Source organism: Cherax quadricarinatus, chromosome 4, assembly GCF_038502225.1.
Source record: "Cherax quadricarinatus isolate ZL_2023a chromosome 4, ASM3850222v1, whole genome shotgun sequence".
Lineage (NCBI taxonomy): Eukaryota > Metazoa > Arthropoda > Malacostraca > Decapoda > Parastacidae > Cherax > Cherax quadricarinatus.
The window spans coordinates 27,536,448-27,556,157 of NC_091295.1; the positions used below are offsets into that span (position 1 = coordinate 27,536,448).

General features: G+C 40.4%; 1 protein-coding gene across 7 annotated transcripts in view; it reads left to right on the forward strand.

The window, feature by feature from the left end:
* The window catches only part of LOC128684148 (coronin-1A), a 214,757-nt gene that overhangs the window by 47,044 nt on the left and 148,003 nt on the right, over positions 1-19,710 (forward strand). For all 7 annotated transcript variants that reach the window (XM_070095434.1, XM_070095425.1, XM_070095429.1 and 4 more), the window contains 2 exons: positions 5,686-5,910; positions 6,434-6,520. In XM_070095434.1, the coding sequence (XP_069951535.1) occupies positions 5,686-5,910; positions 6,434-6,520 (312 nt within the window). The remainder of the gene's footprint in view (positions 1-5,685; positions 5,911-6,433; positions 6,521-19,710) is intronic.

Sequence of the window (19,710 nt, forward strand, 5' to 3'; positions counted from 1 at the left end):
ATAAGTCATTAGCGACTTTTTTCTCAAAGGGTTGGCACTAGAAGCTTTCTTGGGGCCCATGGTGACTTATTTTGCAGAAACAAGCACCAAACACAGCGATAATATGGATAATATGGAATGTACCGAATGTATCCTTAGATGCGCACGCACTGGCTGACTTGTAAACACTGGCACACACGGGGCAGTTCAGGCCACACGTGGACACGTCTCGTACGAATCGTATCGAATACCGAGGAAAATTTTTTGCGATATACAGTGGACCCCCGCATAACGATGGCATCGCATAGCGATTTTTCCGCATAACGATTACTTTTATCGCAAAATTTTTGCCCCGCATACCGATTAAAAACCCGCATACCGATTTTCGTCCGAGACGCGTCCAATGTGCCCTCACATGTGCCGGCCGTCCCATTGTTTACCAGCCAGCCTCCGCGGTAACATCCAAGCATACACTCGGAATATTTCGTATTATTACAGTGTTTTCGGTGGTGTTTCTGGAAAATAAGTGACCATGGGCCCCAAGAAAGCTTCTAGTGCCAACCCTGTGGTAAAAAGGGTGAGAATTAGTATGGAAATTAAGAAAGATTTTGAAGGGTTTGGGGCTAACCCTGAGAAGCCTATGCCAGTTGTGGAATCCATTGTGCCTACTTCAAAGATTAAGGAAATGTGTGCAGAGTGGTTTGAACTGCAAACCTTTATAGATGAAAATCACCCTGACACAGCTGTTGCAAGCCGTGCTTGTGACTATTTCAATGACAATGTTATGGCCCATTTTAGGAAAGTCTTGAAGAGAAAGAGCTGGTAGAGGTCCAGTATGTATGTAAGAACCCCAGAAAAGGTCTATGTCCTAATGGTCCCCTTCTAGTAAGTGCGCAGTATGTCATGTAAAAAAAAATCCATGTGGTAAAAAAAATTTTTTTTCATACTTTTGCAGCACACAGTGCATAATGAGCCCTCTTGCACGGAAAAAAAACTGTATTGCATCGAATGCTTTGACCGATGCCATCAAATACCGGGGGTTTTTATGCCTAAATTCTAGATTAAAAAAGCAGCGACTTATGTGGTCACTGTACTACTTTTTTTGGATTAAAACAGCGACTTTGCACTGTACTATTTTCGTATGGTATTTATTGTTGTATTCTAGTTTTCTTGGTCTCCTTTTATAGAATGGAAGACATATTACAGAAATTCAGATGATTTTGACTGGTTTTACAATGAAAAGTACCTTGAAATTGAGCTCAAAGTAGCAGAAATGTTCGATTTTTACCAAAGTTCAAAAGTAAACAAATCATGCCAAGCGTCCAATACACATCAACTGGTGAGTCTAATATTCTTTTACAAGTGCGCTGATATTATTTATACCATTTCTACACTAATGCAGTACTCTGCATAACAGTAAATTTTTTTGTTTTGTAAGAATAAAAATTCAAAGTGGAATGCCAAAGAAATATAAGAGGGGCCTGCGGATGTGACTAACGAACAGAGAACTTGTTATTTTAGTGCCAGGAATGTCTTTCTTGTTTATTCTGGACCCTATTTGGAAATTGGCATCTTTTGAAATTTGTGTGAAATTGGCAAAATTGCTAAATTCTGACCACTTTATTGGATAGTTGAAATTGGTAAATGGGTGGTTTCTTGTACTCATTGATAGAAAAAATGGAATTCTAGCGAAATAGTCATGATTTTTGTCGACTAGTGGAATTGGCCGAAAATAGGGCTCAAAGTGGGCAAAATCACCGATGCGTAAACATGGTTGAGACCGCTAACTTCGCGAGAGCATAATTCAGTAAGTTTTCCATCAAATTTCATACTTTTGGTGTCATTATGATTGGGAAAAGATTCTCCATCTTTTCATAAGAATTTTTTTTTTTTTTTTTTTTGAAATTTGGCCGACGCTGAGAACAAGTCTCTGAGAGGACCTGTCGACCCCCAAAGGGTTAAATTAATTGAAAAGCCATTAATCCATTCCTGCACTCTGAAGAGAAGTGCAGAGAGAGCAAAATAAGAGCAGATGATAGTGGGAGAGGCACTGTCAAGAAATTTTGCTGAAAATAAGAAAAAAATTTGGAGTGAGGTAAACAAGTTAAGAAAGCCTAGGGAATGAATGGATTTGTTAGTTAAAAACAGATTAGGGGGATTAGTTGATGGGGAACTGAAGGTATTGCGTAGATGGCGAGAATATTTTGAGGAACTTTTGAATGTCGAAGAAAGGGAGGCGGTAATTTCATGCACTGGCCAGGGAGGTATAACATCTTTTAGGAGTGAAGAAGAGCAGGGTGTGAGTGTGGGAGAGGTGTATGAGGCATTACGTAGAATAACAGGGTAAAGTAGCTGGAACTGACGGGATCATGACAGAAATGTTAAAAGCAGGGGGGGATATATTTTTGGGAAGGGGACAAAAGAGATTGTAAAAATTATAGGGGAATAAGTTTACTAAGTATACCAGGTAAAGTGTATGGTATCGTTATTATTGAAAGATTTAAAGGTAAGACAGAGTAGGATTGCAAATGAGCAAGGAGGCTTTGGAGTGGGTAGGGGATGTGTAGACCAAGTGTTTACATTGAAGCATATATGTGAACAGTATTTAAATAAAGGTAGGGAAGTTTTCATTGCATTTATGGATTTAGAAATGGCATGTGATAAAGTGGATATGGGAGCAATGTGGCATGTTACTAGTGTATGGAATAGGTAGTAAGTTACTAAATGCTGTAAAGAGTTTGTATGAGGATAAGGAGGCACCGGTTAGGGTGTGTAGGAGAGAGGGAGATTACTTCCCTGTAAAAGTAGGTCTTAGACAGGGATGTTTAATGTCACCATGGTTTAATATATTTATAGATGGGGCTGTAAAAGAAGTAAATGCTAGGGTGTTGGAGAGAGGGGTGGGATTAAATTATGGGGAATCAAATACAAATTGGGAGTTGACACATTTATTCTTTGCTGATGATACTGTGCTTATGGGAGATTCTAAAGAAAAGTTGCAAAGGTTAGTGGACGAGTTTGGGAGTATGTGTAAAGGTAGAAAGTTGAAAGTGAACATACGTAAGAGTAAGGTGATGAGGGTATCAAATAATTTAGATAAAGAAAAATTGAATATCACATTGGAGAGAGGGCGTATGGAAGAAGTAAATGTTTTTTTTAATACTTGACGTGCAGTGTGAGCAAAGTAACATTTATGAAGATGGGAAGTACAGTGCCTGCACTCTGAAGGAGGGGTGTTAATGTTGCATTTGGGAGTTGACTTGTCAGCGGATGGGTTTATGAAGGATGAGGTTAACCATGGAATTGATGAAGGAAAAAACGTGAGTGGTGTGCTGAGGTATCTGTGGAGACAAAAAATGTTATCCATGGAGGCAAAGAAGGGAATGTATGAAAGTATAGTGATACCAACACTCTTATATGAGTTGAAGCTTGAGCTGCAGCGAGGAGGCGGCTGGAGGTAGAGATGTCTTGTTTAAGGGCAATGTATGGTGTAAATTTTATGCAGAGAATTTGGAGTGTGGAAATTAGGAGAAGGTGTGGAGTTAATAAAAGTATTAGTCAGAGGGGTTGTTGAGGTGGTTTGGTCATTTAGAGAGAATGGATCAAAGTAGAATGACTTGGAGAGCATATAAATCTGTAGGGGAAGGAAGGCAGGGTAGGGGTCGTCCTCGAAAAGGTTGGGGGGAGAGGGTAAGGGAGGTTTTGTGGGCGAGGGGCTTGGACTTCCAGCAAGCATGTGTGAGCATGTTAGATAGGATTAAATGGAGATGAATGGTTTTTGGAACCTGATGAGCTGTTGGAGTGTGAGCAGGGTAATATTTTGTGAAGGGATTCAGGGAAAGCAGTTAGACAGACTTGAGTCCTGGAAATGGAAAGTACAATGCCTGCACTTTAAAGGAGGGGTTTGGGATATTGGCAGTTTGGAGGGATTTCTGAACTGTTGTATCTCAGTGTCTCTGCAAATACAGTGGACCCCCGGTTAACGATATTTTTTCACTCCAGAAGTATGTTCAGGTGCCAGTACTGACCGAATTTGTTCCCATAAGAAATATTGTGAAGTAGATTAGTCCATTTCAGACCCCCAAACATACACGTACAAACGCACTTACATAAATACACTTACATAATTGGTCACATTCGGAGGTAATCGTTATGCGGGGGTCCACTGTACAGTGATTATGTATAAGGTGAAAGTGTTGAATGATGATGAAAGTATTTTCTTTTTGGGGATTTTCTTTCTTTTTGGGTCATGCTGTCTCAGTGGGAGATGACCGACGTGTTAAATTTTTTTTTTTTTTTTTTTTTTTTTAAATTTATGAATATTTTTTTAATATTTTTCACAGTCTGTGATTAATATTTCTGCACCGTAAGTTGTTTATTTCTGTCCTTATTTATTGGTTATATAATGTTGCTGAGAACCTGTAAAGACATTGTGCTAGCTCAAGTCAAGGTCATGACATTTTCTAAGCTAAAATATGCTGACAGCCTTAAGTTATTTGTTGCGTATAATTAAGGTTGGGGCCGTGGGGCTGGAATCCTCATTGATTGTTGCTATTCTTAGTGTGTTGCCTTGTGTTTTACTGCTCTCATGCTGAAACTTTGGGGTATCTTAATGCTGGTAAAAGGCTTGTGATCTAAGGCATTAGAGCTGTTATCTTCCTTGGATCAAACCTCTTTGCCTCCCATTCCTCAGACAGTGTATGACCCTTATAGGTTTAGCATTACCCCATGAATACAATCATTTTATACTAATTACAGTCATGGTTTGTACTGCATACTATATGTTACATATCTGCACTTTATTAAAACAAGCCTCTAGAAGAATATTTTTATATGTTTTAGCAGTTTAATCTATATCTTTTCTGGGTAAATTATTCAGTGCACATATCCATTTGCAAGATTTTATCAAGAAGCTACTGTACCTCCAACTTCACAGTACATTAATATTAATCCTTGATGCTAACTCACTTCTTGTCAACTACATTGTAATTTTTTTGGGGGAAAACAGACCTACCAATTCATATAAATCATTGCAATCACCAAACTTTAGTTTTTCACAACTAATTTATTGCTTATAAATTTATTTGCAGTGAATGTGGTAAGTTGGGTGTCTCACTGAACCAGCCATTCAGCACATGCCTCAGACTAAAGGCTTCATTCGTTATTTACTGAGATGTGTTATTTCAGAAAGTACTTTGTTTTTGTATTTTTCATCCAAATTAGTTAATTTATTTTTTAATTTCTAATGTTATTAATTTTTTTTAGCATTTGGATATTCTTCTATACATACAGTATTTTGAATAGTAAGAGATATCACTAATGTTTTATTCATGAGTAGCTTGTTGTCTTTTGTGAATCATGCTTACTCCTAGATAAAATATTGTTCTTCTTTAACATTTGTACTGAGGTTTCTTTTCCTTCTTTTTTTTCCTACTGATATTATGATGCAAATGCTCTCCTGTGTCAAATTTTAATATTCCACTTGTCTGCATCTATTTGAGGTCTACTTGAATGTTGATAGTGCACAACACTTTAAACTCAACCTAGCGGCAAGTCTCTGGAGCTTCCTTCCAAAAAGAGGATATCTAGCTACATTTGACCTTTTTATTAGATTCTTGGTAGATAGGCATCTACAGGTCTGTGGTTTATATCTTGCTTTCCATTTGCTATGATGCAATAAAAAAAAAGCCAATTTTCAATTTTCAGGAAGGTGTGTGTCATGAGGGTTCTAAAGCATGCAAGGCAGTATACTGTGGAGACACTGGTCTAGTGTTCACCACAGGGTTCAGCCGCTTTAGCGACCGACAGTATGGAGTGTGGGATGAAAAAAGTCTAAACACACCTCTTCGACTAGATACCATTGATTCATCTTCAGGCGTCCTCACACCATTTTACGACCATGATACAAGAGTTGTTTTTGTGGCTGGGAAGGTGGGTTATATGTTCATCTTTTGTTTATTAATAATCATCATAATTACTATGTGAGAGATGGTGAGAGTGTTGAACGATGACAGTTTTTTCCTTCTTTTTGGGGTCACCCTGCCTTGGTGGGAGGCGGCCAGTGTGTCAAAAAAAAATTATATTTATCTGGGCACATCTGCAAAGACAGTGATTATGTGTGAATGTTGTTGAATGATAGTAAAAGTGTTTCTTTCTTTTTTGGGTCACCCTGCATTGGTAGGAGACAGCTGATTGTTAACCCTTTATCTTCAGGAGGGATGTCTTGATGTTGGTGAAGGGCTCTTGATCAAAGAAATTGGAGCTAGCCGGCCCTTTCTAGGATCAAACTTGATTAACTCCTATTCTCCCAGGCATTGTATGAGCCTTTATGGATTTAGTGTTTCCCCATGAATGTAAGGTAATAGTCTCCCTGCCCTGGCGAGAAATGGCTGTTGAGTTAAAATAATATTATCAGTGAATGTATTTTTGTTTTAAATTACTGTTTTTGTTTCAGGGTGATGGAAATATTCGCTATTATGAAATCACTGACAGCCCTCCTTACTGCCACTTTCTCAGTCAGTACATATCAGGTGAACCTCAGGTAAGATATCAGAGCTAGATATGGCAACTATTTCTGTCACTTTTCCCTTCTGTAAGGAAAAGGGGAAATGAGAATATAAGAATTACAAAGAGATAAACCTGTAGTGTGTTACAGAATGCAACATCTATTAAGTGAAAATATCTCCAGAGAATAATAGCAGATAAACTTACTGATCCCCCTCTAGCATCTAGCCTGTTTCTGGTTTTATAACAGTTTGTCATAGTATATTCTAGTCCATTTATCCTGTAAATTATGTGGCTTCTCAATAGTGCTTTTTGGATTGAATCTGGATGAATACAAATCAACCAAATAAAAGTTGAGATCTTTAATAACAAAGGTGTCTAGGTGGTAAGAATTAGTTAATTTAACTTGAATAATTAAGGAGATAAGCTCCTACACAAATCTCAGAGTATTACTTATTATATGTATAGACTTAATCTGTACACATAAGCTTATGGTGTTATGGGCACATTTGATAAGATAAAGTACACTATACTGTACTGCTATTATGAATACGTACCATCTGGTACTTTGCTATAATGAGATGTACTCATAAATGCAAGAGTAATATAGGTGTGTGTGTGTGTGCTCAGTATACACTCGGTACGTGCTCAATTGGACCCGACTTAGAATGTGACTGACAGCAACAAGTCCATACATAAGCTAACTTCTGGATCATTGAAGCAATCAAACAGCTAGCTTAAACAGTATGATAACCCATTCATCAAACTGGAGCAGTGGTGAACAACACAGCATTAGGTAAGGAATCAAGGAGGTGAAAATGACCCTAAATGTGGACTTTCAGCAGATCCTCCACAAAAGAATAAATCTCCCTTTGAGCGGCGGTGGGTGAAGAAGTCTCGCGTGTTTAAGCTCAGTCAAAATTGCATTTCTCTGACAGTCCCAGAGGGGCCTTAGTGCGGAAAATAGACGTGTGCAAAACTTAAGGTGCACATACTCTTTTAAACCCACATAAAGGAAATACCAGTGATCACTGAAGAGAAATAATATAGATTATAGTGTCAAATATAGAGTGCCAGGCCTCAGAATAACGACTGTTACGGGAGGGTGCCATGCAGGAAATGTGATTAGCAGTGAGCATAGATCAGTGAGAGAGAACTAAGAAAGATCAGGGATTAGCATAAATTCAAAGAGCAGAAAAGCTAAGAAACGAAAAAGGACTATTGTTAAAACTGCAGGAAAATATAAGATACAGTGGAACCCAGGTTATAGGCCATCACAGAAATCGGCCGATTCAGAAATCGAGCACTTTTAGTGGCAAAATTTTGTCCCGGATATCAGCTATGCTCTTGGAAATAGGCCATATGAGACGCATCACTGCCGACTGGCGACGCTCTTCCTCATGTGTATCACACTCAATCTGCACGTCTCTCTTGTTGGATAAGGAATACTTCGTGGCTTCATCCATTGTTTCTGGTGTTTTTTTGTTGATTGCAACTGTGAAATAAACGATTATGGTGCCAAGAAATTTCAGAGTGCCAGCCCTTTGGTAAAGAAGGTGAGAAACACGATAGAATTCAAGAAAGAACTCGTAAGAAACAGTGGAAATAAGTCACTCTGACTTTTTTGGGTTATCGTAGGTTCTCTACACATATGCTGCTATGTATGATAATCTATGTAGCTATGTAACTGCTATGTATAATGATCTATGTAAAATAATTACTGCTCTGAACATGTCTTCCCATTTTTACCCCGAGGTCCTGGGATAATAGAAAACAGAGTGTTTGTGAGGCTAACTCCACTAGATCACTAGTTTTATACAGGAACACTGAAAAAAAAAAACAATTTCTTCAGTGATTAAAGATGAAGATGTTTGTTTTGACAAATTACATGGTTGTACAGATGAATATAATAGTTGGGTGTACATGCCAAAAGCCCCTTTGTATGCAGAGCATTTCGGTCAAACTTAGAGATTAACTTAAGATTAGTAAGGCAATAAAACATAGTTCATATGGTCATTAGATGAGTTACAGTGAGTACAGTAGAATTGTATATTCTATCAGGTAATGGTACATGGTTTTGACAAGTTTAGTACAGACTTATTACACTATTGAATTAGTTAATGAAGATTACAGTATTACAATGTAACAATTTTAAACAATTTACAATATGAGTTATTACAGTTTAGTTCTATTTAACCCTTTCAGGGTCCAGAGGCCAAATTTCAAAGTGTGCACCAGGGTCCAAGAATTTTCCAAAAAAATTTTTATTTTTTCTTATGAAATGGTAGAGAATCTTTTTCTGAAGGTAATAAAACAAGTACGAAATTTGATGGAAAATTGACGAAATTATGCTCTCACGAATTTTGATGTGTCAGCGATATTTACAAATCGGCGATTTTGCCGACTTTGACTCCCATTTTAGGCCAATTACATTATTCCAGTTGACCAAATTCTTAGCTATTTCACTAGTATTACTTCTATTCTATCGATTGAGCACAATAAATCGCCCAGTCAACTGTTTCAACTACAAAATAAAGTGATCGGAAATTGGTAATTTGGCCAATTTAACACAAAGTTCAAGATATTCCAATTTCAAAATAGGGTTCAGAATAAACAATGCATTCCTGGCACTAAACTAACCTTTCCTCTGTTCATTAGTTACGTTTTGAGGCTTTACAAATTAATTCCATTTTGATTTTTTATTCACAATGAATTTTTATTCAAACCAAAAAATAGAAGATTTACTGTTATGCAATATTGTAATAATTGTATAAATATCACCACGTTTGTGAATGTAACAATGGAATTAGCCGAAAATAGGGCTCAAAGTGGGCGAAATTGTCGATTTGTAAATATTGCCGAGGTTGCTAACTTCTTGAGAGCGTAATTCCATAAGTTTTCCATCAAATTTCGTTCTTTTGGTGTCATTACCATCGGGAAAAGATTCTCTATCATTTCATAAGATTTTTTTTTTTTTTTTTTCAAAAAATTTTTCGACACCAGGAGACACCTCAGGATTTGGGGTTGCGACAGTCAAAGGGTTAATAAGGAATCGTTCAGGACCTTGTACACTGTGTATGTTAGGCCTATACTGGAGTATGCAGCACCAGTTTGGAACCCACACCTAGCCAAGCACGTCAGGAAGCTAGAGAAAGTGTAAAGGTTTGCAACAAGACTAGTCCCGGAGCTATGGGGAATGTCTTATGAGAAGAGGTTAAGGGAAATCGACCTGATGACACTGGAGGACAGGAGAGATATGATAATGACATAGAAAATGCTGAGAGGAATTGACAAGGTGAACAGAGATAGGATGTTCCAGAGATGGGACACAGCAACAAGGGGTCACAGTTGGAAGTTGAAGACTCGGATGAATCACAGGGATGTTAGGAAGTATTTCTTCAGTCACAGAGTTGTCAGGAAGTGGAATAGTCTGGGAAGTGATGTAGTGGAGGCAGGATCCATACATAGCTTTAAGAAGTGGTATGATAAAGCTCATGGAGTGGGAAGAGTGACTTAGTAGCGACCAGTGAAGAGGCTGGGCCAGGAACTGATTCTCAACCCTTGCAACCACAATTAGGTGAGCACACGCATGAGGCACTAAACTATAGACCAGTTTTACTGACATATATAGTGTGCAAAGTCATGGAAAAGATTATCATGAGGAGAGTGGTGGAGCACCTAGAACAGAACAAGCTTATGAATTTTAACCAGCATGGATTCAGGAAAGGCAAATCCTGTGTCACAAACCTACTGGAGTTTTATGACAAGGTAACGGAAGTATGACATGAGAGAGAGGGGTGGGTAGCTTGCATTTTCTTGGACTGCAAGAATGCCTTCGACACAGTTCCTCACAAGAGATTAGTGCAAAAGCTAGAGGATCAGGCATGTATAACAGGAAGGGCACTGCAGTGGATCAGAGAATACCTGACAGGGAGGCAACACTGAGTCATGGTACTTGACAAGGGATCAGAATGGGCGCCTGTGACAAGTGAGGTCCTACAGGTCAATCCTAGGACCAGTGCTATTTGTGTTATATGTGAATGACATGACAGAAGGGATAGACTCAGAAGTGTTCCTGTTTGCAGATGATATGAAGCTAATGAGGAGAATTAAATCAGATGAGGATCAGGCAGGACAACTAAGAGACCTGGATAGGTTGGAAGCTTGGTCCAGCAACTGGCTCCTCGAATTTAACCCCCCCCCCCCAAATGTAAAGCCATGGGAAGGGCAAAGAAGACCACAAACAGAGTATAGGCTAGGTGGCCAAGGACTGCAAACCTCACTCAAGGAAAAGGATCTTGGGGTGAGTATAATACCGAAATCATCTCCTAAGGCTCACATCAACCAGATAACTGCTGTAGCATATGGGTGCCTGGCAAACCTGAGAATAGCATTCTGATACATCAGTAAGGAATTGTTCAAGACTCTGTACACCATGTATGTCAGGCCCATACTGGTGTATGCAGCAGCAGTTTGGAACCCATCCCTGGTCAAGCATGTCAAGAAATTAGAGAAAGTGCAAACTTTTGCAACAAGGCTAGTTCCAGAGCTAAGGGGAATGTCCTACGGAGAAAGGTTAAGGGAAATCGGCCTGATGACATTGGAGGACAGGAGGGTTAGGGGAGATATGATAACTACATACAAAATACTGCATGGAATAGACAAGGTGGACAGACAGGATGTTCCAGAGAGGGGACACAGAAACAAGGGGTCACAATTGAAAGTTAAAGACCCAGATGAGTCAAAGGGATGTTAGGAAGTACATGTATTTCTTCAGTCATAGAGAAGTCAGGAAGTGGAATAGCCCAGCAAGTGAGGTAGTGGAGGTAGGAACGATACATAGCTTCAAGATGAGGTATGATAAAGCTCATGGAGCAGGGAGAGAGAGGACCTAGCAGCACTCAGTGAAGAGGCAGGGCCAGGAGCTGAGTCTCGACTCCTGCAACCACAATTAGGTGAGTACACACACACACAAATAAAGAAAGAATGAGAGAGAGAGAGAGGGGGGGGGGGGCTGGCTGGCCATCCGTCCATCCAGACAAGTTGAGCCCAAGATTGCTGAGATGTGCAGACCAGCTAGCAGCACCTCTAACTCGCATCTTTCAGCACTGCCTTGTACAGTGTAAATGGCCCTCTCTATGGAAAGAGGCAAATGTAGTTAGTCCCTGTTCACAAAAAGAAGAGCAGAGCAGAAATCAGCAGCTACAGACCAGTGTCACACCTGTCAGTCACTGGTAAGATCCTTGAGACAATAATCTCAAGACAAATGACGGAGTTTTTTGACTACCACTCACTACTTCGTGATCGTCAATATGGCTTCAGGAAAGGATACTCTGCTGCTGATCTGTTGTTAAACCTCTCCACTAAGTGGCACCAGTCACTGGATGAATCCAAAGTCAGCTGTGTGGTAGCACTGGACATTGCTGGTGCTTTCGACCGGGTGTGGCACCAGGGCCTCTTAGCAAAACTTCAAGCACTGGGAATTGCAGGCTCTACGCTATGTCTCCTCAGTGATTACCCTCATGGTAGATCTCTAAGTGTAGTTCTCAATGGAACGGAATCAGCAAGACATCCTATTGGGGCAAGTGTTCCACAAGGAAGCGTGCTGGGACCATTGTTATGGAATGTCTACTTCAACGACCTTCTTCATCTCAATCTAGAATCACATGCATATGCAGACGACTGTACACTGACATTCACTTATCCAAGAGAAGAAATGCCAGCTGCTCTAAGCTACATCAATCACCAGCTGAGAGCTATATCAGCTTGGGGAAATAGATGGCAAGTAACATTTGCACCTGAGAAAATGCAAATGATGATCGTCTCTAGGCACCATGATGGTAATGCTGGTGCAGTAATAAGTAAGGATGAATGGGAGGGTGTTGGCACCTGGAGAAGAAGTTGATATCCTTGGGGTGAAATTTGACTCCAAACTATGAAGAACCATGTTGTAAATCTTGCAAACAAGGCAGCCAGGAAGCTTACAGCACTTCACCGTATCTCGCATCTGCTTGACAGTAGGGGTTGCAAGATTCTGTACGAGGCACAAGTACGCTCACACCTTGAGTATGCTCCACTTTCTTGGTTTGCCTGCCCCCCCCCCCCTCTCATCTGCGACTGCTTGACAGAGTAGATGTTACAAAAAACGCGATTCTAAAAGCTTAGAGATCTCCAGTGAACACTAGAAAGGACTGCCCTTCTAGCATCCAGCCTGTTACTGGGTTTTCGTAACAAGTAGTCAGTATCCTTGTCCAATTATCCATTAAAATTCAGTATGGTTCAATAGTGCTTTAGGATTACAACTGGTAGGCTACTAACTAGAGAAATTAAAATTTAATAAATTTATTAAGTAGTAAGTTGTCTAGAGGTATATTATCAAATTAAATTAATTACAGCAATCAAAATAAAATCAATCTCTCGAGTTCAATATTATTGTGCTGAAAGCACATATCACATTTATAATTCTTAAGTACCGTCAGGTACATTAACATTTAATAAGATATTACAAATATGTACAAGTAAGTGTGTATGCGTGTAAGTGCTCTTAAGTAGTTAGCTATGTCTCAAGACTCGAATAAGACTTAAACAAGTGACTGACAAAGTCCTCAAATAAACTAACTTCTTGACCGACTGGCAACCCGAACAGTCTGCTTGAACAACAAAGAATGCTAAGCCCAATAGCAATGCAATATCAAGCGACTGCGACACGGAATCAGGAACAAGGAGATAATATAACGACACTAAGTAGGGACCATCTGCAGATCCTCCACAAAAGTTACAAAACTCCCATAATACTGAATCTAAGTTCAGCATAGGAAACACCCGACTGTGACAATACACAGGAACCAGTACAAAATTAGGTCAGAAGCTATAGCTAAGGACCTGAGATACTCAGAGTGTCTATGTGACACACAACCTCAGTACAACGTCGAAAATCACTAAGTCTTTACAATGTTCTGTGAACAAAGTTCTACAGAACTAACAAGAATGATGAGACAGACAATCTGTCCAACCACCAAGCGAGTCTCCAGCAGACTCAGACAGACAATGTCCAACCAGCAAGCGAGTCTCTAGCAGACTCAGACAGACAAGCTGTCCAACCAGCAAGCGAGTCTCCAGCAGACTGTCAGGGTTGCCAGTCGGTCAAGAAGTTAGTTTATTTGAGGACTTTGTCAGTCACTTGTTTAAGTCTTATTCGAGTCTTGAGACATAGCTAACTACTTATGCATAGGATTATAGTTTCCCATGATCACTCTCTCGTAGTACAATTATTTTCGTGATGTATGCCAAAGTGAAACAGTTAATTGATACTCTGACTTTGTCTGAGTTAAGTACATTAAAACTTCAGACGTGTTGGCGAGTAGCCAAATATCTCGGTGTGACGTATAACAGGAATTACACTGCAGAAACTGTCAGAGCATTAATCAAAGATATATTGTTTCCTGCTCATACAGAGATGTCTGATTATGATTCAGATTCAGAAAGTCTTGTGTCACAATTGGGAAGTATGACTCTATTTGATGAAGATGAAAGAGCAACTAGAGCAGAAGTGAGCCTAGTGTCTGAGCCTAGTGTAGCTCAGTTCTCGCTCACGCCTTCCCTCAGTGACACTATAGTACAGAGTATAGCTGTTAGTATGACACAGCCTAATACTAGTACAGTGTATGATACACCTGTATTTACTTATCCTAGACCAGATCTAGACACTAGAGACGGCTGGACCAAGTGTCCGACCTAAGGACCGTCCAGACCATGTTAATTTCCCTACTCCTCCATTACCCACTGGTCCTATCTCTCAGGAACAGTTTGAGAGGTTTGAACGTTTCCTTATGTTGCAGACTGCACAAATAGAGGTACAGAGGAGATTGAACGAAGAAGATTTCCAAAGAGAAAATGTTCGTCTGTTAAGACAACAGACTGATGTATCACAGGACACATTTAATGTGCAGAAAGCTGCATCTATGGTTCCTAAGTTTTTTGAAAGTGACTTAGACACATATTTTGATGTGTTTGAGAACCAGGCTCGTGCTATGAACTGGCCACGTAAGCACTGGGCAACATTGCTTCATACTGCTTTGACGGGAAGAGCTCAAACTTGTACGGCTGCCTTACCATTTGCTAAGTACATTAGTTATGACGCTGTCAAACAAACTATTCTAGAGACATATAACTTGTTACCTGTAAGTTATCAAAGAGCATTTCGTACGTTACAACGACGACAAGATCAAACTTGTGTAGAGTTTGCTCGTGAGAAAAAAGTTGCATTTGAGAGGTGGTGTAGAGCTGCCAAGTGTAACAGCTACAACAGCCTTGTTCAGTTGTTACTACATGAAGAGTTTAACAACTGTATGTCTGCTGACATACAAGAATATCTGATCGATCATACTACCTCAGATATTCTGGAAACTGCAGCATTAGCCGACAATTACGAGATTTCTCACAAACTTGTACGTACTAAAACACAAAGAAACAAGGTAACTAAAAATTGTCCTAGAAGTTGGCAAACTAAATCAGCTGCTCATTGCCGGCCTGATGTACCTGCTACTGTAACTTCTCGTACCTTTACCAGGAAAACTCACAATCCTGAATCTGTCTCTGTGGCTAGACAGAAATGTGGTATCGAGAAGAAGAAAGTTAAATGTACCTATTGTAACAGAAAAGGACATACTAGAGAGTATTGCTATAAGTTAGAAAGAGATACGAGAAACAGTCGTGCGGCTGGCGCCCCCACTCAAGTCGTATCCTCTTCCGTGCAACAAAGGCACCAAAATCCTAGCAATTCCTCTGATCCTACTGTTTTAGATAATGTTACTCAGGATAGATGACTAGCGTCAGAAAGTGTATCTGACGAAAAGATTCGTTCAGCGATGAGTCCTTACTTTTCGAGAGATAAAGTAGGATTTGACGAATCACATCTAACTGAGATAATTTCTTTCAGAGACACTGGCAGTTATCTCACGTTATTAAGAGAAGATGTACTGCCCATAACTGACGATACCTATTGCAGGATAGATGTATTGTTAGAAGCCTATGGAGGGGCTGTTATAAAAGTGCCTCTGCACAAAGTTTATATTGAAACAAGCTATTATACTGGTTATATTTCAGTGGGTATATCCAGTGGTGTATTTCCCATCAGGTCAGTGGACTTGTTGATAGGGAACGATATCCTTCATGCTGGTATATGTAAAGAACCACTTGTGATTGATAACAACACTAATGATAATTATGCCATTGAAGCTTGTAGAGAAAAACCTATTTTATTTCCTCTCAGCGCAATTACTAGAGCTATGTCAAAGATACAACAAAAATCCTTGTCTCCTGTTGAGTTAGTTGATGACAATGATTTGGGGTTGAATATGTTGTTTAGTGACGCTCTGCGCCCCGGATCATTAACACTAACTCCCCCTGGTCATCAACCTAGTCAGGATACAACTGACATTAAATTTCTAACTCATGATGATTTAATCAAGGATCAGTTTGTTGATCAGTCACTGGAAAGACTGAGAGATATAGCAGTTACTGAGAGTGAAGCCAAGGATCTCGATAATTGTTACTATTATAGTAACGGTGTACTGATGGAGAAAAATACTTGTAAGTTGTCAGCTGATAGTGTTTCCACCACAGTCAAGAATCTAGTAGTGTTACCAGTTACATTTCGTGAACAAGCCATTGATTTTGCTCACAATAGTCCCATAGGAGGACATTTGGGTGTCAAGAAGACACTCGGTAAACTGGCAAAACATTTTACTTGGCCAAAGATGAAGGAAACAGTAGCTGATCATGTGCGACGTTGCCACGTGTGTCAAGTGACAGGCAAGCCAGCGCACACACCTCCACCTGCGCCTCTCATTCCTATCACCGTGCATGGTGAACCATTCTCACGTCTTATTATTGATTGTGTTGGTCCTTTGCCTAGAACCAAACTAGGAAACCAATACTTATTTACTATTATGGACGCTGCAACACGCTATCCCGAAGCTATTCCTATGAGAAAAATTAATGCTCGTGCTATTGTGAGAGCGTTGATGAAATTTTTCTCCCAGGTTGGATTGCCACGAGAGATACAGTCAGATCAGGGATCTAACTTCACTTCTAAGATCTTTCGAGAAGCATTATCCCACCTAGGAATAAAGTCTGTACTTTCAACCAGTTATCATCCACAGTCACAAGGGGCTCTAGAGAGATTTCATCAGACACTGAAGTCCATGATGAGAGCTTATTGTGAACATTTTTCTAGAGACTGGGATGAGGGTATACCTTTTCTTCTGTTCGCTATGAGAGAAAGTGAGCAAGAAAGTCTCGGGTTTAGTCCGTTTGAACTAATATTCGGACACCAAGTGCGTGGTCCTCTCGCAGTGTTAAAAGACGTGTGGACAGGAAAATCAAATCCATCATTGAGTACTTCACCTTCATTAATGCAGCAACATTTGACAGCCGCTAGAGAGCTAGCTTTGAAAAACCTAGTTTCAGCCCAAGCTAGAATGAAGCAGCATTATGACAAGCGTGCTGTCTCTCGTTCTTTTAAAGCAGGAGATAAGGTGATGGCTCGGAAATTAGTACCAGGTCATGCTCTACAAGCCAGGTATGATGGTCCCCTGGAAGTAGTGAAAAAGCTTAGCGACGTAAATTATTTGATACGTATGCCTGGGAAAAAGAAATCTAATCATGTGTACCATGTTAACCAGCTTAAGGCATACTACGCTAGTCCTCTACCTACTACTTCTATTCTTCCTAGGACAGAGGAAGAAAACGTCAGTCTACCTGACATCTCTAGAGGTATAGAGGTGCGTTTAGAAAATTCTGTGACTCTACAGTCACTAGACGATTTTCTTAGTAACCTTGGGATTGTTAAAGCTGGTGATATTAAAAACATGATTTTGAATTTCCCTGAATTATTCGGTGATGTTCCTAAACGTTGTACTCTGGGTGTACATGACGTTGATGTACAGGGAGCATCACCCATTAAGCAATCACCATATAGGATGAGTCCAACAAAGCATAAAGCATTGAGAGAAGAGGTTGATTTTCTGTTATCTCACGGACTTATTGAACGCAGTAAAAGTCCATGGGCATCTCCCTGTATTTTAGTGCCTAAACCTGACGGTAGTTTCAGGATGTGCACTGATTACAGGAAAGTGAACTCTGTCACCTTGCCTGATGGTTATCCTCTACCTCGCATTGACGACCTTATTGACCGTGTGTCAGGAGCCCAGTTTGTCAGCCGTTTAGATCTCTTAAGAGGCTATTATCAAGTCCCGCTTACTGAACGTGCTCAAGAAATATCTGCTTTTACTGTTCAAGATGGATTGTTTAACTACCTCGTCACCCCCTTCGGCCTATGTAACGCAGCTTCTTCATTCCAGTGTATAATGAACGAGTTGACCCACAACTTAGAAGGAGTAGAAGCCTACCTTGACGACTTAGTGGTGTATAGTGACGAGTGGGAACAGCACTTGACGCGTCTCAGAGCATTGTTTGAGAGACTGGCGCACTACAACTTCACTGTTAACTTAGCTAAATGTAGTTTTGGTCAAGCCAAGATTACCTATCTAGGCTTTTGTATCGGCCAAGGTGAGGTTGCTCCTATTGAGGCTAAGGTTCGTGCAATTTCTGAATTTCCAGTGCCACAGGATAGGAAAGGAGTACAGAGATTCCTGGGTATGGCAGGATATTATCGCAGGTTCTGTCCAAACTTTTCTCAGATTGCAGCTCCTCTCACTGAGCTTACTAGTAGCAAAGTTCAGTTCACCTGGACTAGAGATTGTTCAGACTCGTTCAAAAGGTTGAAGCGCTTGCTATCCTCTGCTCCTGTGCTGAAGAGTCCTAATTTCAATCTTCCCTTCTTTTTACATATAGATGCGAGTAGTTATGCAGTGGGTGCTGTGCTGCTCCAACAGTCAACATCCACTGACATTCTCCTTCCTATATGTTACTATTCATCTAAGCTTTTAGAATCGCGTTTTTTGTAACAGTAGAGAACAGAGCAAGACGTCTCATCTCTCACCTGGACCCATCCTGGATAGATCTGTCATTTCAGCAGAGCCTTCAACACAGAAGGGATGTGGGTGGCCTTACTGTTATGTACAAGGCCAATATTGTCAAAGTACCACACTTGGATCCACTTTGAGGACAGCGTGAAACAAGCTTTTATGCCACAAGACGGGGAGAAAGCAGCAACTTCACTCTGGCTGTACCCTTCTCCAGAACATCACTCCATCTGAGATCATATATACCCAGGATGACTCAAGTATGAAACACATTCGTACAGCATAATGATGTCAACGAGGTAGTCAGTTGATCAAATGAAAATGCTGGCCCACAGATGGCTCCAATTTCTTCCTGTTCCCTACTTGTATGTCTGATAACAATAAAAATGCTTTCAAATGAGCTGATGTAGGTAACAGCTCTTAACTTGCCAATTAAGTTAGGAATCCTTAACCTGTAAATAGCTTGTCAATAGAGCTAGGGATCCTTAACCTTGTCAAACCCTGTGTAAAAAAAAAAAAAACAGACAGACACACGCACACACACACAGGCACACACACACAGACACACACACACACACAGACACACACAGACACACACAGACACACACAGACACACACACAGACAGACACACACACACACACACACACACACACACACACACACACACACACACACACACACACACACACGAGACAGGAGAAAGGGTCTACATAGTAGTACACTTCAGTTTGGGGAGCACAAGGTGGTCATTGCAGTGATGTATAATCCACCACAGAACTGCAGGAGGCCAAGAGAGGAATATGAAGAGAGCAACAGAGCAATGGTGGACACACTTGCTGAGGTGGCAAGAAGAGCTCACTCCAGAAGAGCAAAGTTGCTGGTTATAGGGGATTTCAACCACAGGGAGATTGACTGGGAAAACCTGGAGCCACATGGAGAGCCAAGATGTTGGATGTAGTGCTGGAAAACCTCATGCACCAACATGTTAAGGACACTACCAGAGTGAGAGGGGAGGATGAACCAGCAAGATTGGACCTTGTGTTCACCCTGGGCAGTTCAGACATTGAGGACATCACATATGAGAGTCCCCTAGGAGCTAGTGACCACATGGTTCTGTGCTTTGAATACATAGTAGAGTTGCAAGTGGAGAGAGTAACAGGAGTTGAATGGGAAAAGCCCGACTATAAAAGAGGGGACTACATAGGGTTGAGGAACTTCCTGCAGGAGGTTCCGTGGGAC